Source organism: Xiphophorus maculatus, chromosome 1 (genome assembly GCF_002775205.1).
Source record: "Xiphophorus maculatus strain JP 163 A chromosome 1, X_maculatus-5.0-male, whole genome shotgun sequence".
Taxonomy (NCBI): Eukaryota; Metazoa; Chordata; class Actinopteri; order Cyprinodontiformes; family Poeciliidae; genus Xiphophorus; species Xiphophorus maculatus.
In genome coordinates, this window is record NC_036443.1 from 18,824,650 (window position 1) to 18,850,853 (window position 26,204).

The window sequence follows — 26,204 nt, forward strand, 5'->3', positions numbered from 1 at the left end:
TCATGAAAAGAGATGAGGGTCAGAATGTAGACTAACCAGCCTCATCCCTTCTCTTCACCACATTGTAGCATATGAGACATCAGTTCATCTGCCTATTTACTTTGTAAAATTAAACACCCATGTAAATATTTCATTTTTGGCACACCATAGAATAATTTCAACAGTGCACATGTTGTTTATCGCATTGTGACGTTCAATTCTGAAATGACACACATTATGACAGTTCTGTGGGGTCTTGCTGTGTAAGTGTTTATGACAGTTACTGAGCTTTTCAAGCATGAAACGCTTAACAATTATTAAGAAATGGAAGGATTTCCCATACATGCAGCCGCAGCAGGATTCATCATCAAATTAACGAGTAGCCAAGAAAGTAAAAAAAACATGAATGTTAAAATAAAACATTCAGAAATAATTAAATATATATATATAAATATATATCTACTCTGCGCTGCTAAACTTCACTAAGCTTTGGGAAAGGCCCCGTGTGATGTCATAGCGTACTGCACTATACATGCTTTTTACTGTAAGAAAAGGGAGAGAAAAAAAATCTGTAATTGCATTGTAGGGCTTGAAGTCTTTCAGAGAGCCAACGCTGCACTGCGTTCGAAGAGTGAATAACGAAACGCCTACATATCCCATGATGCCTCAGCGCGGACCGAACACCTGATTGTCAACAGAGAAAAGCAATGTCTGCCGTTAGCGTGGAAGAAAGGCTTGCTAAGATGGACAACGAGGAGAAAACTTGCTCTGTTTCCAACAGGTACTCCTCTTTCAGGGTGGGGTGTTTGCCGTTTGAAACTTTGGACTATTTTTGCATTTTTATAGATTGTTATAATGTATATATATATATATTTTTATTACAGCAATAGTTAAGCATCTTCACGGATGCTACCACTCACACTGTTCCTTCCATTAAACTGACACTTATAATAGCTGCTAGGTTCTAGGTAGAATTTTAGGCACATACAAATTTCATATACACGTCCATCGTGTCCCATTTTACACCAAGTGGCCTCCTGATATAACTTTATATTTTGAAACATCCGATGAGCTAACAATAATAAGCAATACATGCTCTAAAACTTTTAACACGTATATAACCGAGGGGCATGAATTACGGTAAGGCACTGACCACAGTCCACTTTAATTTAGGTTTTGTATGGCGATACAAATTAATCTTTTTAATATTCCGGACTAATTTATTATATTTGCCCTGTGTTCATGGTTACGGAATGAAAGAAATTCACATTTTAATGGCCAATAGTGTAATTTAAGGTACACGTGCTATGCCGTGAAGAAATTATCTCTGCATCACAGCAGCATGAAGGTTGATCCCATGAAGTACCACCAGAGGGCGTTGCTGATCAGTCCACTGCACTAGCACAGTACCATACGTCCCTGCTCCTGTTCATTTACGTAACCTAACTATCACAAATATTAAAAACGCCCTCAAAAGGGGATCGAACACGGAAATGACTTGCTTACAATGTACAGTTGAAAAAGGGCAAGGACCGAATGATTTTTGACTCCACATAAATCTAAGTCTTGTTAAGTTCTAATATTTAAATGACTTTTCTTTTAAGATATGCTCAAGTGTGAAATATTTTATTGTTGTTTGAGCTATTCATCACTAGTTTTAAATGGAAAATGCAGACATATTAATCACCTTTCATACATATTAGTACCAACTTAATATATTTTATCTAGAAATTTAAAAATAAACCAATGCAAAGTGGCAGATAATTGTGTGTAGATTTTTATGAATAAAAATCAGAAATGTGTGTTGTACATTTGCATTCAACCCTATTAACGTTGATATTGCTAAATTACATCCAATGCAATCAATGACCTTCAGAAATCACTTACTTTGTGAACAATGAAAAATTTCATCTAAGCACTACAGCTTTTCTTTCAAGGTCTCAGAGGTTTGTTAGAGAACATTACACATAATGCTGAACACACCGTGCCCACCATAAAACATTGTAGTGTCATATTGAGGTTGTCTTCAGTAGGGATTGTGGTGCTGGTCAGAGTTACAGGAAAGATGAATGTTGCTAAATACAGGCCATTACTGAAGGAAAACTTAAAACTGGGACAAAGCTGAATATGATTATGATAAAGCTGTTTTACAAAAAAAGAATGGGCATTAATGTCACTCTTTATCAAAGCGGATAGAGACTTAGTCCTAATTAAAAGTTGGTACTGACTTAAGAGAGCCTAAAATCTATTCTTGATGCACTTGGAATGTTTTTACTTGTAAACAATACTAAACCGATTTATCATTTTCACTCCACTACTTTATGCTGGTTTTAGGGGTTGGTATTTAACATATTCTTTATCATTTATTGTGAGAAATTTCCTATTGTGAGAAGGATGTTGATTTATCTTTGAATTTGAAAATATGATTAATACAGTTACTGTGTGAAGTTTAGTCATACTATATGTGGCTGTTTTTCAAGACCTGTATTTGTGTTTGTGGGACTGAAATTGCTGTGTCATGCAATGTTAAACATTTACCTAAAACAAAAGTAACAAATAGTTCTCATCACTTTTATCACAATAGTACTACAAAATCTGATAAAACTCTAAGACTGTATCGCACACATCTTGTTGGTCTGTCACAAAAACACCAATAAAGTGCATTGAAGTTGGAGGCTGTACTTGGAGAATTATTACTTTTGCAAGGCACTGTAGGGACATTCATTGCAATTAAACTTTTTCACTTACAAAATAATGTGGAATAAGGAAAAAGTATTCAAAATGTCTTCGTTAAAGTTTTTAAGTTACAAAACTTGTAACTCGCAGTGATTGGTTTTAGATGAGTTTCGTGTTCTCCACTGTGTGGTAGATCATTGAAAATCTTGTTTTTCTAGATAAACAGCCTAGTCTTGTTGTGTAAAAATATGTCTGACTCAGACTTAAACAGAATAGCAACAGAATGCATTTCATTTCAGACTCAATCTGAATCATGCCTTCAGTAGGTAAATATTTTGTTCCCAGGCTGCCTCTGCTGTGTTAGACTTGGCTTTGCGTCTTTGTATCCATAGAGAGTTTTTTGAATGTTTGGCATAGCAACTAACTGGAGCTTCTTGTTTCAGTGTGGCTTTCTTGTGCTGCAGCTGTCTTCAGCCTGCACTTTAAAGCTCTGGCCACGGCTCCATAACTGTGATTACGATCAGAGGAATTCCATTGTAGTTTGATCAAGGAAGAAAACAGAAGCTGGATGTGTGTAGTACAGTCAGAATAGCTGTAGGGGTTTGACATTTTGGTTTAAAGTAAATCTGTTTGCTTCTTTATTTTTTTGTTCTTAATTGCATAGATTTGTAATAAACAAATAAATAAAGACTTAATATTTGCTTTGCCTGGCCTAGGAGGAGTGTAAGGGTGCAACTTGCACATTGCCAACGGCCGTCCTTCAGACTTTCAGCTGATTGAGCAGGAGTGTTGGGTTTCATCATGCTGTTTATTCCCTCCGTCCTCAGTGGGAGTGAACCCTGGGAGGAGGCACAGCTCTTTCTGTGTGTGTGCTTGCGGGTGTGTGTGTGTTTGTTTTCAGTGGTGCTGACATCTCCAGTCTCTGAGTAAGGCAGAGACGTAGTGAGTCTCTGCAGGGTACAAGCACATCACGTCCTCCCCGCCCTCCTCCTCCATCATCTTCCTCCCTTCCCTCTTTTTCTCTGTCTTGTCACCTCTTCAGCTCAGCCCGAGGCGTCTCCCCTTTGGATAAAATCAACATCAGAGGACAGCAGATGTTGCTGTCCTCTGACAGCTACCTGTTTGTCTATTCCTTCTTTAAAAGTTTCCTTGTCTGTGTCGCTTTTCTCCGGTCGCTCTGTCGCCCCTCCAGCCACGTTTTGCGTCACTGACTGTCCAAACTGTTTATGAGACATGTGTGTTTGTGCCAGTACTAGGAAGGTATAGCTCTAACCTGATGCTATTAATACAAACTAATGAACATAATCTGGAAAGGGGTAGGTGATCCTCTGAGATTTGCTGGCTGGACAGCCAAAGGGGAGGAGCAGAGAAAGAGGAGGGAAAAACTGTGCTGCAGTTTCACTCTGTCGTTTTCTCTAACAACCAGGCTGTGGAGTCTTCCTCTGTCCAAAGAAAGGAGAATCTGAAACCTAAACAGATGCTTTAAGTTTCGTTTCTCACCCAAGTTAATACCCCCTCATATCTCCAACTCCTTAGTGTCGCTGGATGTTTTGCAACAAGGGGCGTGGTGGTTGAACGTGTTACTGTGCTCCGATGTATTAAAACTATTACCTGTTGGCAGAAGTGTTGAACTAAAACACAAGCAAATCCGAAATAGTTGCTCCTGTCATGAACACTATACCAGCTTACTCAGGAGCTAGAATATCTGGCTGTTGGACTCTAATATCTGATGGCAGGTAAGTGTCTTATTTATTCATATATTTTCAATGTTGACATCTTATTTTCAGGCTCCAAAGGAGCCTTTTTCCTCTCCGAATGTGGAACAATGTCGTCATGAGTTGTCTTTTGAATCAAATTGTTATTGTTTATCTACTGAGAAGATCTCTGGGGAATGATGCGACTGTATCGTCTTACTAATCAACTCTGTTATACAAATTGAGGCAAGAAAGGCTCTAGATTGTTTTTTTTTTAAGTAATTAAATGTCAGTTTATGTTTGGCATTTTTATGCATTTCTGGGGATATTTTAAAATTGCTAAAAAATTTTTTACCAGCTTACTTTTTTCACACACGCACTCCAAAAAGTTTTCTTGTTTACCTGCGATCTGCCCTTTTGTCCTTTTTTTCCCTCCTCTCAAAGCTGCATCCATGGTGTGTACTTTGCATTTGGAGCAATGAGCAAGAGCATGAATCAGCACCATCAGCCAGGCTAATCTATTATGGCACCGTGGTTTGGCTTTAACTGATAACCCAGTTTGAGCGAGCCGCGTCTCATGTGTAGCTCTGACTGTTGTCTGAGTACACTCCCTGGCTTCACTCAGGTGACTCTGATGAGATAAGATAAATCTTTGTCAGTTTTTCATTTGCTTCCCGACCGCCTCCTGACTACCCGAGGAACTATGTGATCTGAGTAAAGATTTTAGAGGCAGAGAATTGACTGGATGACAGCAGACGTCTTGGAATTCCTCTCTTATAGCCTGTAGTTATGGCCTCTGGCTCTTTACAGTCCTGTCTGGGTGAGGTGTGGATGTCTCGCATACTACAGTAAGTGTTGCTAAAAACTGGACACTGGTTAGATTTTATTTTTTTGGTCAAAAATTGAGGGTTTTTTTCTTTTGCAAAAAACTTAAATGACAATTATGAAATTCAGAGTAATCTGAAGATTTACTTGTACTGTTTTGCGCTCTCCTAGGATTTTATTACTTAACAATATTCTGCTAGATTTTACAATATAATGTTTGTTTTTTTCCAGTATTATGGGTTAGTTGATCTGTAGCTCGCCTGAGGAAACACTTCCATTAAGCAATTAGTTGCTGCACTGCTTTTGTTCTGCAAAGTGAAGCAGCTGTATTTCCACTTTTGCTGTTCCAACTCAGTATTAGTTTCTGTAGATACTTTATTTTGGTCATGAGTCACAGAGTCCTTGCAGTAATCAGCATTGCTTCTCTGTCTTGCAAAAGACTTGAATGTCCATTGTGTTTGCTTTGAGTAGTTCATGCAAATTCACTTTGTGTCTTTGTCCAGTGAGAACCTTGTGTCTAATTTGAATCAGCTTGTTGTAATTTGTTTACCTTTTTCATTACTGGGACGATGCGTTTTGTTCAGTTGGACAACCGACTGCATGACTCAGCAGTTATTAGTAAAGCTCACTGCAGGGAGAGGTAATAGATTTTCCTCCTCTGTGGCTGTCGATCAATGATCAGGGTTTTTTGTTTTAAAGAGTGTTCCCACAGCATGATACTGTCAGTCGATGGATGGCACTAAATGCAGGGAAGTCTGGCAGAACAACCAGCGAGAGACTATAAAGTCTTGGGTGGAGGTTAGTTTTTCAGCAGGACAGCCAAATCCACTCTGGAATGATTTAGATCCAAGGATATTCTTGGTTTTGAATGGCCTAGTCAAAGTCCAGAACTATGTCTACTTGACTTTATACTATATATTTTCTGCCCAATCCAATTCAGTTTGAGCTATTTTGCAGAATTATGTAATTTCAACAGTTGGTTCTACAAAGTGTCACCCAATCAACCCGCTCCACTTAGCGCTGCTCTTTCACATAAAATCCCAATAAAACACAACAAAATTTGTGATTAAATATGAAAAGTCCAAGGGCAATGAATACATTTTAAAGTCTTTGTGCCTATGCTCTGATTGAACAGTTGGATCCATTTCATTGAATTGCCTTAGCTGATTTATACACACAGGTCTCTGCTTCCATCTAAAGGAATGTTTGGCTATCTTTTTTTTTTTTAGCAAAAGCTGGGGACAAATTTAAAATCTGGTGTTAACCCATTTTTATCTCCAGGACCTAAGGTTGTTTATGAACTTCTTTATCTGTTAAGCTTTTATCCAAAATCAGCCGTAAAAATGCCCTCTTTACCTGCTGCCTTTTCCACAATGGTGTACAAAGTTCACTTGCTGAAGATGTAAAAAATAAACTAAACATTAACCAATGGCTGGGGATACAGTAGGTCATTGCTGGTACAGTTTGTCATTTAACTGGACCATTTTCATTATGTCATGTTTTTGTTTTTTTTGCTCTAAACACTTACGCTGGGATCTCTTTTGTGTTTGCTTATTTAAAGTGGAGGCAGTGAGGGATCGCTGGACCGGCTGCTGCCCTCTGTCAGCTTGGGTCTTTCTCCCAGGAAACGGACCACCAGCCAGTGTAAATCTGAGCCTCCGCTGCTCCTCACCTCCAAACGAACCATCTACACAGCCGGTCGCCCACCGTGGTACAACGAGCATGGAACACAGTCCAAAGAGGCCTTCGTCATTGGTAGGAAACTGCAGACATACAGTTTATGTACAAATTTGTTTTATTAAGATTACTTTCTCATAACAGCATAGTACAGTATATATTTTGGGGAAAACACTGTTCTCCGTGGTCCAAGTGTTTAAAAAGTAAATGTAATCATTTGTGTTTTGACTGAGGTGTTTCCTTGCTCTTACTTTGTGACAAAACCTCAAGTCCCATGATGCATTTCAGCAACCAGCCTGATTAGGAGTACAGCCTTCCTCATGAACTGAGTGAAAAAATGTCATCCTGAATCTGACTTGTTTGTGGCACACAGATCAAAACATTCTTGTGTTTTCCATTACTAACTCTTCCATATAGGAAAATATATATCTACTGAGATTTGCTTTGACAACAGGGTTTTCTAAAGCTGCCTAAATCTGTTATTGATAACTGTCAACAGGGAGCAACATAACTATAACAACATACATAGCTGCTTCCTGCAAACCGTAAAGTTCATTGCACAATCTCGATGAAAAACCAATGAAGTCAAAAGCAGAGTCACAACCACCGTATTTAACTTGCTTCAGATAGTCAAAAAATTAAATACTGCTTATTGGGTAATATATTTAGTGTTCTATGTTTTACATAAAGGTTTTGAATTTCATTTCAGTAATAAAAAGAAAGTCAAAAATTCACCTCTTAACCATTTTTCTAAACTGTCCCACCTTGATATCTAATAAAAGATATATGTATTTTTTTCCATTTTCAATTAGATTTGACAAGTTTGACATAATAGTCATACTTAATAAGAATTGTACTTTGCAGAAATTAACACTGATTTACTTTTCTTTATATTGTATTCCAGTGATGAGTGAAAACTGTATTTCCAAACTGTTGATCCTCTTCCCAGCTGCATAAAAAGCAGCTGATGTAAATGTAAACAGAGCGTACAAATAGAACCCAATTTCATTGGGTTCTGACCCGAATTGTTTACTATAGTGTGAGAGAACGCAGGCCAGAAAGAGCTGGATGTCAGTGAAAGTAAGGCAGGAAGTGAGAAAAACTCCTACGCGTTGCTGCCTCGATGCTTCGCAACCTGAGAGGTGCAACTGAATGTTTGGATTACTCACACACTCTTAAGTGTCAGCAAGATTTGGACACTTTGTTGGTTGATAATCATCACAGCAATATTTTGAGAGCATTTTCATGGCAGCAATGTCTGCCAAGGCTCTATACATTATGAGATAAATTAATATCGTAAGACCTTTTTGTCTTTTTATATTGGAAAATATTACTGTCACAGTTAAAGCATTTTAGTTTCCTTATTTGGCAGATTTGTCGTTGCTCTTTTTTTTGCGTACTGAAACTTTAAAGTTTTAATTTAAAAAAAAAACTATTAACAATAAATATTGCTTGTTCTGGCATAGTAATATTTATGGGGCATCCACTGGTGTCTGGCAATAATTTCTCAATATAATATAAAAAATAACCTGCTGAAAGTAAGACTCATGCTTGTTTTATATGACATCACAGTTAGGCTACATGATATTAGAAAGTCATGTAGTAGTGATATATATTTTTAAGTTTTGCAATTTATCAAAATGTTTCTCTCACTTATGTTTGTCTTCTATCATTGGAATATTTTTATGTCTTTTCTGTGACCTTTAGTTTTCGCGACACTGTGGTCTGTGGCAGTTTGGCTGCAGTGAGGCTCCAAATCCAACAGGCTGATTATGTTATGCATGCAAAATCTGTGACACTTGGAATAATTGCTAATAAAGATTATATTAAGAACATTAGTTTGTAATATCAATATTGCATGTACCAATTGTATGATAATACATTTTTTGATATGTGTATTTGATATATTTTATTTATTCTATAAATACATATTGTAACGTCTTTTTTTTTTCCCCAACTTACCCTGACAGGTCTTTGTGGAGGCAGCGCTTCAGGAAAAACCACAGTTGCCAGGAAAATCATTGAAGCTTTAGATGTGCCATGGGTTGTTTTACTCTCAATGGACTCTTTTTATAAGGTACTTATAATGATGCAGCGTGTCTGACATGAACCGATGTGTGTTTGCGCGTGTGCAGGCGGGGGTGTGTGTGTGTGTGTGTGTGTGCACATATACATTTTTTGTATAGTTTTCATCAATGCGAGTTAATTTAGACTGAAGAAAATAAGACCATAACATTAAATTGAAAGATTTTTGGTGCCTACTCACATCAGGCTCCTCTAAATCCTCCCACTGGCCTGAAGGACAGAAATATAGTGGAAGAAAAAGAAACCAAAATATAATACAGTTTGAATCCTGAGGGGGAAAAGAGGAGTGACAGAGGAGAGAGAGGCCAGACTGAATAGAAAAAGAGTGCAGTGAAGTTCAATTAAATAAGAGACTTCATTTTTACCCCTCTGCAAGTTCGCCCACGCTGGTTGTGTAATCCTTTTCTGCAGGGGGTCATACCCGACCAAGGACTAGCACCGCTACAGCTCTCAGCCTGTTTTCTCGCTGCGCTAACAGGGATTTCTTTGTACATTAGCGACTTCATTTTTTTCTGGTGGAGTAGCTTACAGCCCACACAAAGCGTGGAACATCAGTTTATCATATTAAGCGTGTAATCAGCTCACTTAAGAAGAAGGTGTTGGTGTTCAGAAACTGCCAAATAGGAGGTCTGGGCTTTTCAAAGCACAACCAGCCTAAGGGCACACACACACACGCATACATACAGAGACAGCACCTGGTACAGACGTCACAGTGGCGCATGATGTTTTACTAAATTTAGGTTCCTAACTTCGACTGCTCTTGAAGGGATCAGTGTTTTCACACAAGCATGTGTATATCATGTGGCAGTATTTGACTGTGTATGATTGTGATAGAGCATTGCAGATATTTTTTTATTTCATGTTTATGAAATGTTTTCAGTTCGTTCTTGCATAAAGAAGAACAACACAGGCTAATTTCTTACAGTAAAAGTCGCGCTGTGCTGAAACGATGTGCCTGTCCTCAGGTCCTGTCCCCTGAGGAGCAGCTGCTGGCAGCCAGGAATGATTATAACTTTGACCACCCAGATGCCTTCGACTTTGATTTGCTGACACACACCCTGCGCAAACTCAAACAGGGCAAAAGTGTGAAAATCCCCGTCTATGACTTCACAACTCATGGGAGACAGAAAGAGTGGGTAAGGACGACCTAGCGCAGCCTGGCCTGTTTTTTATTAGCTTTTTCACATTTATTCACGTTGCAAAAACTATTTCAATGGGATTTTATTAAAGTTTTTACATATTTTACAAACGAAAACCTGAAAAAGCTTGTGTGTATTTGCATTCGCTCCACAAATCCGGCCTTTGTGGAGCAGTAGCAAGAGGAAAGTCAAATAAGGTGACCATAGGCTTGTGCAATTTAGCACAAGCCTATGGAGAACAGAACAAAAAGAAAATGCTGGACAAAAAATCCAGAGAGCAAACGTAGCTCCTATTGATGACATTTTAGAAACATCTTTTTCTGGATTTTTTGGAATTCTAAGATTTGTTTTAGAATTTCACCTCGGTAAGGTAAAATTAATTCCCAAAGCACCTTAGGCTTTTAGAGAGCACCTAAACTCATTAAATGTTGGGAGTGTTGAGGAGGACTTTTATTTAGTATAAGAGTGTCTTAAGATGGGAAGAAATATCAACAGAAAGCAGAAATATTCTCTATAAAATGGATAAAGCTGTAGGCGTTGCTTCTCTGTCCTATTTGGTTATGTGTCTTTTACTTCCCTATTTTGTATTGATCAAACAACTTTATATAAGCAAACAATCCCAGTAAATTGCTGACAGCTGAGCAAATACCATTCCATCTATTTGATAGATGACCTAATAAAATGACCAGCATGGCAAGAAGCCATGACAAACCACAATGATGATGGGAATGTAAATAAGTTGCCATCAAACATGTTGATTCAGTGTGGCAATAAATTCATTTTCATCATCATGACACATTTTTCTTTATCCAGTCTAGAGTGTATGATTGGTTAATTTCTATCAACATATTATTGTTTGTTTTTTAGTCTTATTTTGTTTTGTGCATCCACCAATCACAGTCCCTAGAAGATAGCATCACACCTAGCTGCAGCTGCATCAATCACTCTTAGCAACAATCACTTAGCATTAGTGCTAAGTGATTGATGCTAAGATAGGACTCTTAGCAGGAATTTTTTAGGCTAAGCTAGGAGCTCTCTGAGAGAACTCTGATAATCTCTGGGCATGTGGGCCCAGATCTGATCTGAGACCAAAACCTGCATACACATGTAGTGGAAACTCAATATTAAACACTGCACATTGCCCATGTTTGATGCTAATCGGACTTCAAACATGGTGGTGGCAGCATTATGCTGTGTTTTTTCTTCAGCAGGGAAAGTTAAGTTGGTCAGAGTGAAGGGGAAGAGCAGTCAGACTAAATTAATTCGTTGTCATAATGTCTATGATACCATTAAAGGGGTAGGAATATTTTTGCAACAGTGATCATTTTTTGGCATTTATTAAAACTTACTGAGATATCACTTTATGAATCTGATCTGTCATTATATCACTGTTTCTATGGGCATTTAACTTGAATGTTTTGTGTCTGTTTTTTATAGAAAACTGTATATGGAGCTAGTGTCATCATCTTTGAGGGAATCATGTCTTTTGCAGATAAAGCCCTCCTGCAGGTACGGCATGAATATTGATCTGCAAATCATTGAAAAAGCTTGCTTTAGTGTATTTTGTTAGTGTATTCATTTCTTACTAGGTCTTTTAATTAGACACATATATTCATTTTCTCTGTTTGCAAAGTAAACAAATGCAGAAACCTTACATGTATGCACATGTGGGTGGATATAGATGAGTAGAGAATTGCAAAAATACATTTGATTGACTTTCTAGATTTTGTTTTTAGCCGTTAAATGTCACTTATTTAATATGGATATTCAAAAAGTGCCCTTGTTTTTTCTCTTTTTCATTGTAGCAAGTGTTTAAGTTGTCCTTACTTTAACTGTTATTTTATATGGGTCTCTTACTGAAATAACTTCTAAAAATATTTAAACAAACTTTGACAATTGCAAGCTTGACTGTGCATTCTAGATACCTTTATTTACTTATAATTAAAAATGAAACATTATTTTTATGTAAAATGTAAGTTACATTTTGAGTAATAGCATATTGCCAATAAGCTTGTCATTACTGAAATATATTTAATTAAAAGAAAACATTATACTCAATAAATGTGACACAAATTGTAAGAACAATAAATAATTCTAGGTTACGACACCCTTTGTTTCAGCCTTATTGGACTTTTTCCAAAAAAATATAAGCTTAATCAACTTACAGTAGTCTTTGCCTCGAAGAATTTCACCATAATTTTTATTATGAAATATAATTCAATGAAATCTGAAATCTGAAAGGAGGTGAATTCACCACCAACCAATAAGATTCTCAGTGTCGTTTTCACTTTATGTTTATCAGTTTGAACTAAAGCTTCATATAACCAAACATTTCTAATTGTGTGGTGCATCCCGGCAGCTGCTCGACATGAAGATCTTTGTGGAAACCGACTCTGACATCCGTTTAGTGCGCCGGCTGCGGAGGGACATCACGGAACGAGGCCGAGAGATCGAGGGCGTCATCAAACAATACAACAAGTTTGTGAAGCCCGCTTTTGAGCAGTACATCGAGCCCACCATGCGCCTGGCAGATCTAGTGGTGCCACGTGGTGAGCGCTTACACACTGACTGCATGGACTAGTTCAGAATCAGATAGAATCAGATAAAAGTCGAAGCTGTGGCCTAAAAGACAAATAAACCCTGAAACTACAGACTTCTGTCATCCTGTCAGGTGGTGGGAACATGGTAGCCATTGACCTGATTGTGCAGCATGTTCACAGTCAGCTGGAGGAGGTAAGAAGGGTCATACTCACAAATCTAAGCAATGAGATATTATAATAGATTTCAATAGAGCCCCGTTCCTTTTCATTTTTTCCATCTTTTTTATTTTTAAGTACTACTTCCTAACTATATGCACTCAGTAGAGTTGTTTTTGCTCACGCCCATTTTTATATTTAGCATGCAAGGGTCATCATGCCCTCTTGTGGAGGATGTCTGAACTGCCTGAGTGTTACTGAGGGTTTTAAATTTCTTTGGATTTGTATTCTTGACTTTCTCCTGCTGAATTTCACATTTTTAGAAGACATGCACTTAAGAGGGAAACTGTTAATTCTGCTTCGTGTGTATTTGAATTGATAACACCAAAAAAGGCACAAAAATCAAGCTGATCAGATGGCTTAATGAACGCTGAAGTGGTTTTGTAGATTTCAACACAGTTTATGAAGAATTCAGGTTGTTTTCCAGTCTGCTTTGGTTATCTTTAAAAATTACTCCATGTTTTTTATTGTCATTAAAAGGACATTTAATTAAAAGCAGGTGAAGAAAGAAGCAAAAATAAAAACAATGCAAAAGCAAACAGAAAATAACTGACCAGATGCTTTATTTAATAACCAGATTCATTTGTCCCACGGAAGCTGTGCTTAGGATGGTTAATTCTATCTTAAGTGATGACTTGCAGCAAAATGGCACAAACAGAAAAACTGACCATGATATTCTGCTCTGTTGATGACAGTTTGTATCTCAGCAGACTTTGATTGATTCTGTGCAGAAAGTTTGACTCGTAGCTTTAAGAAATTGGGACACAAAGAACAAGTTTGTCTTTAAAGGCACGACTGCTTCTTTCTACATTACACAACCTGTGATCCCACCAATGATATGTTTGTTAAAATGAGACGACATATGAAACTGACTTTTGGTTTTCCTGTACCACTACACTAATCGCAAGTTTTGTTTGTGGGGAGCACTTTTTGCCATGGCGTTTGCTTTTTTTATGTCCTCCCCACCACAAACACAGTATCACACATGCTGCTGATGGATTGCTCTCTCACTCTCTCCCCTCCTCCTCACCCTCCGTTGCTCACAGCGTGAGCTCAGCGTCAGGTAGTGTGACCTTTATCCTCTATGTCTTTCTCTCTTCGACATCTTCCCAGTTCACCACTTGCTTTAGCTTTCCACTTGAAGGGATAGAAAAAGCGCTGAGCACAAACCAGCATGTCTTCCTCTCTGTCGTGCTGGCTGCCAGGACGCATCAGCAGGTGGTGCTGTTGCATCTTGTATTAATGAGGAATTAAGCCGTCCACTTTATAGTAATATGTTACGGAGCTGTGCAAAGAATACTCATACATTTTGTCACGCTACAACCACAAACTTCAAGTCTTTTTTCAGAAGGTGGGAGAAAAATCATATTTTCAATTTTTATTTTTTTACGCATAAAAAATCCCTTTACTCTGGCACCCCAAAATAACATACAGTGCAGCCAGTTACCTTCAGAAGTTGCCTCATTATAAAGTGCATATGTGTGTTTAATTTAATCTCAGTATATAATAACGAGGTCTTTGGATGCCTCAGAGCTTCGTTAGAAAACAATCAGTATCAATTAACACAGCGGACAAGTCAGAGATGATGTGAAAGTGTTTAAGCAGAGGTAAGTCCTAAACCAATATGCCGAACTTTGAACACCTCATCAAGCACTGTTCAAATCATCATCTGAAAATGGAAAAAGTGTGACACAGCGTTAAACCTACCAAGACATGGCTGGGTAAGGAGAGATTAAATCGGAGAACCAGACAAGTTGAGCTTCAGAGATCCACTGGGAGAATCATTAGTCGGGATAATTAGTCCCGTCACTTCCCATATACAGCCATAATGGTGAGGTTGAACAAAGAAAGCCATTGTTACAAAAAACAATCCTACACAGCATTAGACTAAAATTAATCATTTGGCCTACAAGTTCCTTAAGAGTTGAAGGCTGCAGCAAAACAAAGAAGCCTGAGACCAGGGCAGTAATCAGTTTATAAATGCGCAGAACTAGTTCTCATGCCACAGAAGACCCACAGCTGTAGCTTCAACAATAGCTAGTCCTTCAAAGTATTGACTCAGGGGCCGTGAAAACAAATCCATGACACAATTTTCATGTTTATTTGTTTGAAAAACATGTCAGTTTCCTCCCACATCGCAATAATATTAAACTTTTTGTTCGTCTACCCAATAAAATCCCATAAAAGCATAATGAGAACTGTGGTTGGAATGTGAGAAAAATGTGGAAAAAACATTAAAGGGATGTGATTGTTTCAAGACTGTAAAATCTGAATCTGTGGGCCAGTTCCAAATCTATGGAAACTGTAGTTTAAAAAGTTTAAACGTGGTGCGACGCAGCCAGTACGCAGTGAAAGGTGTTGGTTTTTCCTCTCTTTATGTTTAAAGAAATGACAGCTCACACTCTTCCTGACTCCTGTGTCTAAAAATACAGCCATGAGTCTGAGCAACTGACCCCTCCTTTAAGTGGCAACAACAGAGACGGAGGGAAAGAGACACTTAACAGAAAGCAGAGAAAGAGAAAGGAAGCGCTCGCTGCAACTATTGTTGATTATCACATACCTCAGCCACAGAGAAAGTTTCCAATACCCTACTACAAAGCAGCGAGTTTTTCCATTGAATGTCGGCCACAGTACATGAGGCAGACAGAGAAAGGAAGTGAGCTCGGTGTCTGTCTTTAGACACAGGATGTGCTGGGGCCTGTGAGCTGAAATACCAACCTTTACTGTTTTACACGGTGAAAGAGTGACAGCCGCACCAGCGCTTGTGCACCGCCCACGCGTACACACACTGGATGCACATGCAGATATCAAAATCTGATCCAAAAGGCGATACTTCTGTTTTCTACTGTATCTGTAGAAATATGTGAAACCATGGACTATAGCTCTAGGCTTTCTTAATGTTATGGAATACATCCACTATTGAGGTTTTTTTTTTGTTTTTTTTTTTCAGTTCTTTTGTAATTGAAATGACAATTTGACATATTTCTACTTAGTCGCAGCTGTCACACTTTACACTGTCTGATCAACCTTCATCCTTTCATTCACCTGATGTTGTCTCTTCTCATTTGTCTTCTCTTATCTGTTTGTCTTTTCTTTGTCCCCTTCTGTGTGATTGTTGTCTTGTCAAAAAAAAAAATCTCCCTTTAGAGGAAACTTCGCTGGGATATGTGAGCAGATCTGCTACAATCTTTCTTTTCTTGCCTTTGGCTAGTCTGTAATGTTTCTGATGGTGTAGATATTTTGTAGTGTCAACATAACTGCATCACTGGGTGTTTATAACTGTGTTTCTGCTCCTCTGGAAATCAAAATCAACCAGTTAGTTTTTTCAGACCTAATGTCTGAGTGGTTAAGCAGAGACCAATTAAAAAAAAGAACACTTTTAATTTGTTTTTGTTTAAAGGGCATGTATCGGTTTTTCTTTTCAGATGTACGTTGTAATTTTCTTACTGAAAATAGAGAAATAGCTAGAAAAGGAAACAGCATGAAGGAAAAAAGCCAGTGTCGGAAACACACTTGGCTAACAGTAATGGCATTTCATCTGAACTGCATTTGTAGAGGTAGCAAAGTCTCCAGCTCAAATTCTAGTTGTCAAAGTAAATAATTACGTGGGTATCTATCCATAAAGGTGAAGGAAGAGTCTAGAAGTGTTGTCTGAAAGAAGTAGCTTTGAGATGTAACAAACCACCACAATACAGAGGAATTTAATTTAATATCTCTGTGACGAACTTCATATGCATGAAATTTACCTTCATACACAATTTTAAATTTCAGAAAAGTGCCTCGTGATTTACTTATCAGCTTTGAAAAACAAAGTAAGTGTTAGGTGTAGATGGTTTTCACATTACTTGTTGAAATATGGTGTTATATTCCCTTCAACATGACGTTTATTTATTTTACTCTTACAAATAATATTCAAAAGAATATTTTTGATTTCTTTTTAGTTGTAATGTTTTTTTTTTTATCCATTTTCACGGTCTCTGCTAAAACTGCACTCTGCAGTTTTCTGTGGTTTTTATTTTTTAGTCCAGAACTACTCTTGCAATTTTGTTTTGCTTTTCAAATTTTCTCTAACTACTACAGAAAAAAAGATCTTTATTGATTTAATGTTTTATCTGCATGTAAATTCACCTGTGTGTGTATTTTCTGAATATGAATATACAGAGTGTGTGTGTGCACGCTTCTGTGTGAATTCTACAAGATTTCTGCACAAGTCTTAATTGCGCTTGCCTCCATTTGTGCTTGCACTCAAGTCTCTGTCCATCTTTCTTTCTGTTTTTGGCACTCTCACCCTCTGCCACCCCCGCTTTACTATTTGTTGCCGTGGTTACAGGGCAGCCCTGGCTTCTGCACACCAGGCCCAACCCCTCCCCCAGACCCTCAGCGTTCTGGAGAGCACACCCCAAGTCAGGGGCATGCACACCATCATCAGGTAAAAGCTTCAAGAAAAATACCCTAATGGAAGATTTAGCAGAGTAAAGCCTCTGCTGTCAGAATAAACCTTGTAACTCTTATTTTTTCACTGATCATCTCATTTAGAAACAAGGAAACCAGCCGCGATGAGTTCATCTTCTACTCAAAGAGGTTGATGCGCCTGTTGATTGAGCGAGCGCTCTCCTTTCTCCCCTCTCAGGTTAAATACATATAAATAAATTAATTTATGCCGCATGGAGTCTGCATTGTAGAACATAATAAGCATAAAGGCAGCCAACAATCAGCTCAGGACGCAGTGAGAACAAAACATGTAGATGGCTTTAAAATGTGAACAGTGTGAAAAGATAAAGACAAATGGAAAGATGAAGTGCTTGTGTTAGAAAGAGATATGCAGCCTGAGATGACCTGCAACACAAGCATGGAAACTTAGAAACTCACCACAATGGAAAGTTTAAACCTTAATTCTGGGTTGTTGTGTGCATCTCTCACTCACTAACATGAGTTTCTAATGCCCCTCAGCATATCTGAATCTATGTTCTAGATGTCTGCAGTACAGTATACAGCATTCTGAACAGCTCTGTGTTTATACTGTGATGCTCTCCAATATTAACTCAGGTCCACATAGTGCAGACCCCCCAGGGAGAGGACTACGAAGGCAGGAGTTTCCATGGAAAGAGAGTGAGTGAGCTTCATTTAGCTTTCTTTCCAATAGTCACAGTTTAAAGCCACTTAAAATGATTTTCTTTTCATTTTAATTTATTCCTCCAAAAGATTACAGGGGTGTCCATCCTGAGAGCTGGGGAGACCATGGAACCAGCCCTGAGGGCTGTCTGTAAAGACGTCCGCATCGGGAAGATCCTCATCCAGACCAACCAGGACACAGGGGAACCTGAGGTACAACGATCACTACTGTAGCAACATCAGAGCTGTTAGACACACATTACTATCTAAACATACTTTCCTTTGCAAGGATCTATTTAACTCAGAATCGGAAGACTTTGTTTTTAATTCCTGCAAATATGTCCTTGCAGTTGACCAGTTTGGGAAAAAACATTGAAATAGAAATATAACTGGTCTGACAAATAATGACCATACATATAAATCCAAACTAATTTAAGAGTATAGTAATCGTGTAGTACTATAAAAATGTGCGTGTTTATGCACTAAGCTTGTAAAGTTGAAAGGAATTTTAAAAAATATTTTTCAAGATTTGTTTTGCTTGTTTCTATAATTGTGTTTTCCATGTGGTGATAATAAAAACACAAACTTGTTTCATAATAGTATATTATCAGTATAGTTTATTAATAGAGCTCACTGTTCTGTTAAATTTATTTCTGTATTTAATTATGTATTTATTTATAGTAGATCTTTAGTTGTGTAACTTTTTATCATATGGATACCAAGTTGATACTAGTGAGGAGAATGTAACAATCAATACTGCATCATTCAACAACACTGCTAAGTCATGTTTTTCTTGAATTTTGAATAAAGTGTTTAAAACTGAAATTGCTTTACCTTTCTGTTTCTCAGTAAACGCAGTTTAAAACTTAACTTCACTGGACAAGTAATTAAAATAAAACGGTTGCATGCAATTTTATGAATATAAAGGTTTCAATGAGCAGGTGTTTGAAGCGCTCCTAATTTTGACTTTTAGGAAGGTGCAGGAGCCCCGAATATAGCAGCAGGTCAGTTAGGTCACGTTTTTGGTATTAACCACACACATCCTGTCTGCACATTTTCAGCTTCATTACCTTCGTCTACCCAAAGACATCAGTGAGGACCACGTGATTCTGATGGACTGCACTGTGTCCACTGGGGCTGCTGCCATGATGGCTGTTCGAGTTCTGCTGGTGTTGATTGCTCCAAAAATCTTCCTTTTTCTGCATTCATTAAGCTGCATTCAATATTCAACCTGTTTCTTCTTATTATTATTATTATTATTATTATTTTCATTTTCAGGACCATGATGTTCAGGAGGACAAGATCCTGTTAGTTTCTTTGCTAATGGCGGAAATGGGAGTCCATTCAGTGGCCTACGCATTCCCACAGGTGAAAATCATCACCACAGCCGTGGACAAGAAGGTCAATGATGTTTTTCACATCATTCCCGGCATTGGTGAGTGCTGTTTGAATCTTTAGTTTTTCTTTTTAGTCTCACTTGTTAAGCTAAAAAAAACAGTGTGTCGAAGTCGGTTCATCTGATCAAGGGAAAATTAGCCGATTCCAGTTTATAAAACGACTTTTTATTCTGCGCAGGAAATTTTGGAGATCGATATTTTGGAACGGACGCACCGCCTGACTGGAGCGACGAGGACTTAGACGAGCCCAGTTACTGATTGTTACTCACGCTTTAAGGATTCAGGCCTTTTGGGGGCAATCTGAAGACATGCTCCTCGTCCTTCTCTTTCTGACTGCGGCCGGCCTGCATCCTTCAGGGATCGAACAGGAAAGACATGCAAAATAATTCAAAATCAGGAAACGGGAGTTTGCAAATAGACTAACTTGTAAATTATTGCATTTAAAAATCAATTTTGAACACTGTTGAGTGACTTTGCTGTTATGCATCCAAAATATTTTTTATTTGTACAGTTTGTTATAGAGCTAAAATATTTAAATTGTGACAATCTATTAAAAAAGTGCAGTTTTAAGATGTATATCTTGCCTTAAGTCATGTACTGTGGACGACACAATTGAATGTGAGCTTGCACACTTTTTAAAAAAAGAAACTGAAGCTTTTTGGGGGTTTTTCTCTTGTTTTACTTTTTTTTTCACAACATGCCTCCTTCCTTGTAACTTTCAGAAAAGTAAAATCGTAACACGAACCCGTCTTGCTCAACTTCCATCGCCGTGAGGCTTTTCTGAAGGACCATTCAATCGGAAAATGTGTGGGTGTTGTGTTTTTTTTTTTTTTTTTAGCTCTCTCAACCTTTTCCTTCAACGTGGATGCTGACCTATCCAGCCTAAAAAGGATGTTGAAAACCGAAGTTCATTATACAGCTTTAAGTATGTACTTGTGGTGTATATATTAAGGCTGGATGTCTGTCTTTTACATCTTTTTTTACTATGTATGAAGCAGCTGAGTGGGATGGGCGTGCATCTTTTTGTTGCTGTGGAAATGGGTTATCTGCATAAAGCAAACACTGATTGGGCATATAGTTTTAACCCAGTAGGTGGGATTGGTGATTTGAAAAGAGGGCAATGATGGTATAAAAATATCCACAATGTGCCGAATGTTTTGATTCGGGAGTTTTATTGAAAATAAATTATATTAATCTGTTTAAGTTGTTGCATTGTTCTTATTGTTGTAAACTATTCAGTTTACCAGAACTGGGGTCACACTCTGCAATATGGACCCTCACCAGTTTTATAGTTCATATCTTGAAGGTCAAGTCGTTGAGTGTTTGTTGTGTTTTTTATAATTTACATTTTTGCAATATTGGCGTTTATTTGAAGCGGACATGTTAAAAAGTACAGTAAAATTACGTTTTATTGAAAAGTGGAAAATACTGCATCATGTTAGTTGAACATATGTCATATTTGCTTATCTCTGCTCCTCCATTTTGCAACCTGTTACTCACCAATAAACTCTTTCCGTACTGAAATCAAATGATTGCGTGCCGTTTCATACCCTTTGAACGTTTTCACATTTTATTATGCAATCACCACAAATGTCGATGTGTTTTATTTGCACTTTTTTGTGTCAAACCAAAATAAAGCATTGTGTTATTGTAATGCTGATGGAAAATCAATGCAATGTTTTTAAATTATTTTGCAAATAAAAAATCTGAAAAGTGTGGTGTACATTTTTATTCAATGCTTGAAATGATGCGTGATTCTTGTAAGCAAAACAACTGATTTCCATTCAGATTGGGTGGTAGGTGTGTGTGAACATCATGTTCTGAGTATTGATTTAATAAAACTACAGATTTAAGCTATTCTTACATGAATATAATTTAATCCAAACTCTTCTATTGTAGCTCTGCTCTGGTCCTGCTGTAAGGTGAACCTCTACGCAAGTTTCAGATTTTTAGTTGTTTTTAACTTCTTTGTTTTTGTCGGAATTTCCAATCTTATCTCCCTGCTTAAGAAAAACATTTCTATAACACCACGCTGCCATCATTTTGTATTTTCATTGTGATATTTTTAGGGTGCATAAGCAGCATTAGCTTTTCCACCATACATAATATTTTACACGTTTGCCAAAAAGTTCAGTTTGGCTGATTCTTTGCAGACAGTTGATTGGTTCCCTACATTACTTGTGGCAAACTGCTAACAGGATAGCTTGTGACTTTATTTTGTTCTTCTTCCATAGAGGCCAGATTTATAGAGTGTTCCTTTGAACTGTATGAACATATTCTCATACCTGAGACATGGGTCTCTGTCACTATAAGCCTCACAGCTCCTTCCCTGATTCATGATCTTTGCCTTGCCAGTCAGCTGAGGTGGGTATTCGTTTGTGTCAAATATTCATTTTAGGATGATGGATCGAACACTCACCTGTCAGATGATCAAGATGTTCTCCAGCAACACCTTCAGGGCTTTGCAGAACCATTATACTAAGATTAAGTTTCGCACATTTAGAATATATTTATTGTTTGACCTCTGAAGGCAATTTGTTGCACTGGACTTTATTTAAGGGTGCCAGAGTACACGAGGCTGAATACAAATGCACACTGCACTTCTCAGGTTTTTTAAAATTTTTTATTATTTCCATCCCCTTCACAACTGTGCTCTACTCTGTCGACCTTTCACATAAAATCTCACCAAAAAAAAACAAAACATCATAGTTTATGTGACAAAAATGTGAAAAAGTTCAGTGAGTGTGAATGTATCTGAAAGCAGCTTCAGACAATAGTGCAACAAAAACCGATTTCCCCGAGCTTCCCTACAGAAGGTGAATTTTGCTCTTGCATCACTTTTATAAAACAGATGCAAGTGAAATGCACCTTAGCAAATGCAGCAGACTTAATATTAAGCCGTTCAGCACAGTCGCACATTACCTGCGCTACAGAGGAAGAACAGGAAGGATATTGTGGTTGTCCTCTTCTCATGGAAAGTAACCTCAGTATCTTCCATTAGTTTCCATAATTATCGCCCTGACAGCTGTCGAGACGTCAGTCACCATAAAATATGATTGGCACACATCTCATGAGGCTGAGAGACAATTACAAACTGCTAGCCTGCTGGGTGGGTATCGACAGGCACAAAGCATGATTTTTCTTTTGGAGGGAAGCTGTGAGGGGGATGGAGAGCGAACATGCAAGAGATAAAAATATCAAACATTCAGCAGCAGCATTTTTAAAAAAAAAAATTCAATACTTTTATGTGCAATTAAAAGACTTTTTTACATTTTTGATTGATGTGCTTTTATTCAAATGTTAATTCTTTGAATGATTTAACATAGAAATCTCTTTCCGATTCTATTTAGTCAAAGAAAGCATGGTTTAAAAAAATAAAAATAAAAAAATCCTCTGCAAAATGCATGAAAACTATATGAATGAAACTGTCAGTGGAAAGTTCAGCACCGGCACTGACAAACAGGAAGGTGGCGTGTCACTGTGTGTTTTGTTGCATCCCCATTGGTAGCACAGAGCATGATGAGGTCACAGCCTGCTGAAGACTGCAGGAGTGGCCGTTAAAAGTCAGACCTGTGTTTCTTTTTTCATCTCACATCACACGGTTTCAGCCAGGTTGCTCCTCTGCTCTCTTTGTGTCTTTTGCTCTGTGCTTCACATGACGGTGTCTACCTGCCTTGTCTTGAACTGTGGTGTGAGGAGCCTCAGGGTCTGCCATGTGGGTACGTAGCATGCTCTGAACACTTCCAAGGGTCTTAATTCAGGATTAGGCTATGCGAAGGTGCCATGATTACTGCAATAGGAATGTGGGGAAATAACTATGTTGTATGGCTGCTATTTGTTTGGTTTAGTGTGCAATCAGGCTGTGAGGGTGTAAGGGTTGGACATGTGATGTGATGTAGGCCAACGGAGAGCAGCAGCTCAGTGCTCAGAGTTGAAAATGAATTATTCAGACAATGAAGTATTTCTGAATCATATGAAGAGGGTTTAGATTAGCGTGTTTGAGAGGGTAAAGTACTATCTTTCCCTTCTCCCCCCCTCCTTCTCCCTTCGCCCTCTCTCTTTGTCTGCGCGTCTCATTGTGCACTCTCCATCTGCATACTTTAATATGAGAGTAGAAGCTCTGAGAGACTGGACAGTCCTCATCAAGCCAGGCCAGGGTGATTTAGATGTTTCCAGTGAGAGATGCAGTTTGTGCATTACGCTCAGATGGCTGAGTGTTTAATTGCTCTGTGAGTGCAGGTCAGCAGGCAACAGAAAGACAAATGTGGTGCTGTGGTGCTTCAGAGACTGTGCATTAAGTTTTCTGAGATCGAATTTTAAAAACAGATAGACAAAAAAAAAACCCATCACCTCTTATATCGTTTAATCGACCTTTATGGTAGCATTTAGGTTTTATAATAGCATCTGACGTTAAAACTTAAAACCATATCAATTTATAAGCACAATGACTCATTTACGGAAAATGAGCGAAGCAGTTAAACAGAAAAAAAGTTAAAAAAAAACCAGAGAGAATATCTTTTGATTGTATTTTTATTAGGAGTTTCCCACTTTTTTTTCCCCAGTCTGGATGATGATTCTTCCCGCCAAAATCTCATGCATTCATCTCAGGCCTGAAACATTTTATCATGTTGGACAAGTGAATAAATCTCACATCTACTGAAATTACATAAATTTATCTAAAAGGAAACAAATAGGCGGTAGGTAGTTTAGCAACATTTATAAAACTAAGAAGATGCACCTTTATAAGTTGTAATTAGCCTTGTAGGCAACTTGACATAATAAGGTAGAAACTTCGCCTCAAAAGTGAATAAAATTTGTCTGGACCATTCTACATTTGCAAAGATGTAACTAAATCAGATTTTTTTTTTTTAAGGGCTACATATTTCTCATTTTTTCACCCGTTGGATTTTTTTTTTTGTTTTGTTTTATTTTTATGTTTGTCAGGAAATTTTGCCTTCGCCTTGGACTCTTTGCCTTCGCCTTGGAGCTGAGGCTCACGGAGCGGCCTGACCGAGACCAGCGGCCGCTCTTTGACTACTGAGTGGTTCTTTCCAGGACTGTCCAACCTGAGAATGGTGATTTCAGGCTCAATCTCAGGTTCGTCAGCCCATGAAACGCCAGCTCTCCTCAGCACAGTGTATGAAGAAACCCCAAAAGAGAAAATTTTTAAAAAATCCACAAAGATGTCCAGACTGAGTTAAAAGCCTGAAAGCTGAAGTTTTACTCATTTTAAGATTAGGTATTTCATTATTTTGGTAAAATAAATGTAGATTTCACTTAATTTTTTTTAAAGAAAATGTTTGTCAAATAATACATTCCTGCTATTCTATAAGTTGGGAATTGTAAGCTCCTAAGAAAAAAAGTAACAGTTACTGTTAACATCAATTCTTCTAAAACAAAGAAAACAGCCATTTCCTCCTCTAAAATGCTGCTGCCTGTTAACCAGAAGAGGGAGCAACGTGCACGTTAACCAAGGAGCAGTGAAGGATGCTGTCAGTCATAGTTAAATTCATGACAAAGTTTCCTTTGATTTTAATCTAGAAGACAGTTACTATTATTCAAGGCTGATTTTTTCTTGTCTAGAATAACAATTTCAGTCTCGAAACATAAAACTTGCATAGACTGTAAATATCAGGGCCCTCTCCTATCTGCTGAACAATTTCCCTCAGTGTTTAAGATTTTGAGTAAAAACTCCCAACTTACTCGCTAAAGTGAAAAAATTGCCTACAAATGAAAGAAAGTTGGTCAGACTCATCGATGTTTGTATAGAAGGACATTTTCAGTTGTTGTGTGTTTTTCTGCAGATGGCTGTTTCAGATCAAGAGAGGACAATGATGCTTGAAAATTGTCTGACTTCAAACCCATTGGCTTTATACCGGAAATCAGACTACACTTTCCTATAATTAGGTTAAAATTGGAATGCATGGAAATGCATTTGAATCTATATAATTGAACAACATTAATCTTTTGAGTATGTCTTTGTCCTGTAAACTGTTCTAAGGAGATATTTTCATTGTAAATCGGATCAAACTCGATTGAATTGATTGGAGTTGAGGTGTAGGCAGTTACTATAAATTTTGGATGGTATTTATTTCATGCATCTGTAAATTTAATTTGACTTGAAGCAACACATGTATGGTTAGATTTTCAATGTTCTATGCTGCAAAAGAAAATTATCTCTGAAATCCATCCATCTTTTACCCAACACGAGGTCAGAGAAATGTTTCAGTAATAAATTACTGCATTTTTGCTTGAGTTGTGCACAAAAATCCCAAAACAAAATGCTTTCCATTTAGCATGTTGTAGATATGGAAACCCATGACGATTTATTTCTAAATTCAATAAATAACCAATGAAATAACAATAGATATTTGTGTCTGTGGTTATTGTCATTCATTTAAAAGTATATGTATGTCATTTTCTGAAACAGAAGATACAATACAGCGTTTTGCACTATAACTAAGCACATATACGTCATATACATTTCTGTCTCTTTTTAATTCCATTTCAGCACAATCAATAAACTGATGCTTTTGTTTTTTTCTCTCCAGATAAGAAATCTCGAAAGAGGTTTTATGAATATACTTTTTAGCGTAATAATAAACCAGTTATTTTACTGGCAGTAATTCAGTAATAAAAAATTACATACAAAATGAAACTAATTGCTTTTATTATTTCCAATAAGATCATTCTCTACTTTTGGTATGGGGATTTTAATATTTGCCTTATTCACAGCAATGCAATAAAGAAATTGTTTTACTTTTCTGTTTTACTAAGTTACAAATAGAGCACAGTTTAATTTCTGATATAATGGTTAGGACTCTGAAACTGGTGAACTGTGGTCAATAATCAAAGAACAACGCT

At 37.6% G+C, this 26,204-nt stretch overlaps 1 protein-coding gene across 5 annotated transcripts; it reads left to right on the top strand.

Annotated features, from left to right (window-relative positions):
- The first annotated feature begins 655 nt into the window (after positions 1-655).
- uckl1 (uridine-cytidine kinase 1 like 1) lies at positions 656-21,056 on the top strand. 5 transcript variants are annotated; one of them, XM_023332062.1, is made up of 15 exons: positions 656-760; positions 6,736-6,929; positions 8,822-8,928; positions 9,902-10,072; positions 11,513-11,584; positions 12,435-12,624; positions 12,747-12,808; positions 13,878-13,894; positions 17,162-17,260; positions 17,368-17,461; positions 17,878-17,940; positions 18,034-18,156; positions 19,005-19,112; positions 19,222-19,378; positions 19,519-21,056. In XM_023332062.1, exons 1-15 carry the CDS (start codon positions 687-689, stop codon positions 19,596-19,598), a joined length of 1,611 nt encoding a protein of 536 aa, XP_023187830.1. In that variant the 5' UTR covers positions 656-686; the 3' UTR covers positions 19,599-21,056. The 5 variants fall into 5 exon arrangements, with proteins under 5 accessions (XP_023187830.1, XP_023187823.1, XP_023187836.1 ...); XM_023332055.1 differs by lacking the exon at positions 13,878-13,894 and adding an exon at positions 15,979-15,998; XM_023332068.1 differs by lacking the exons at positions 656-760; positions 13,878-13,894 and adding exons at positions 4,070-4,391; positions 15,979-15,998.
- The last annotated feature ends 5,148 nt before the right edge of the window (positions 21,057-26,204 follow it).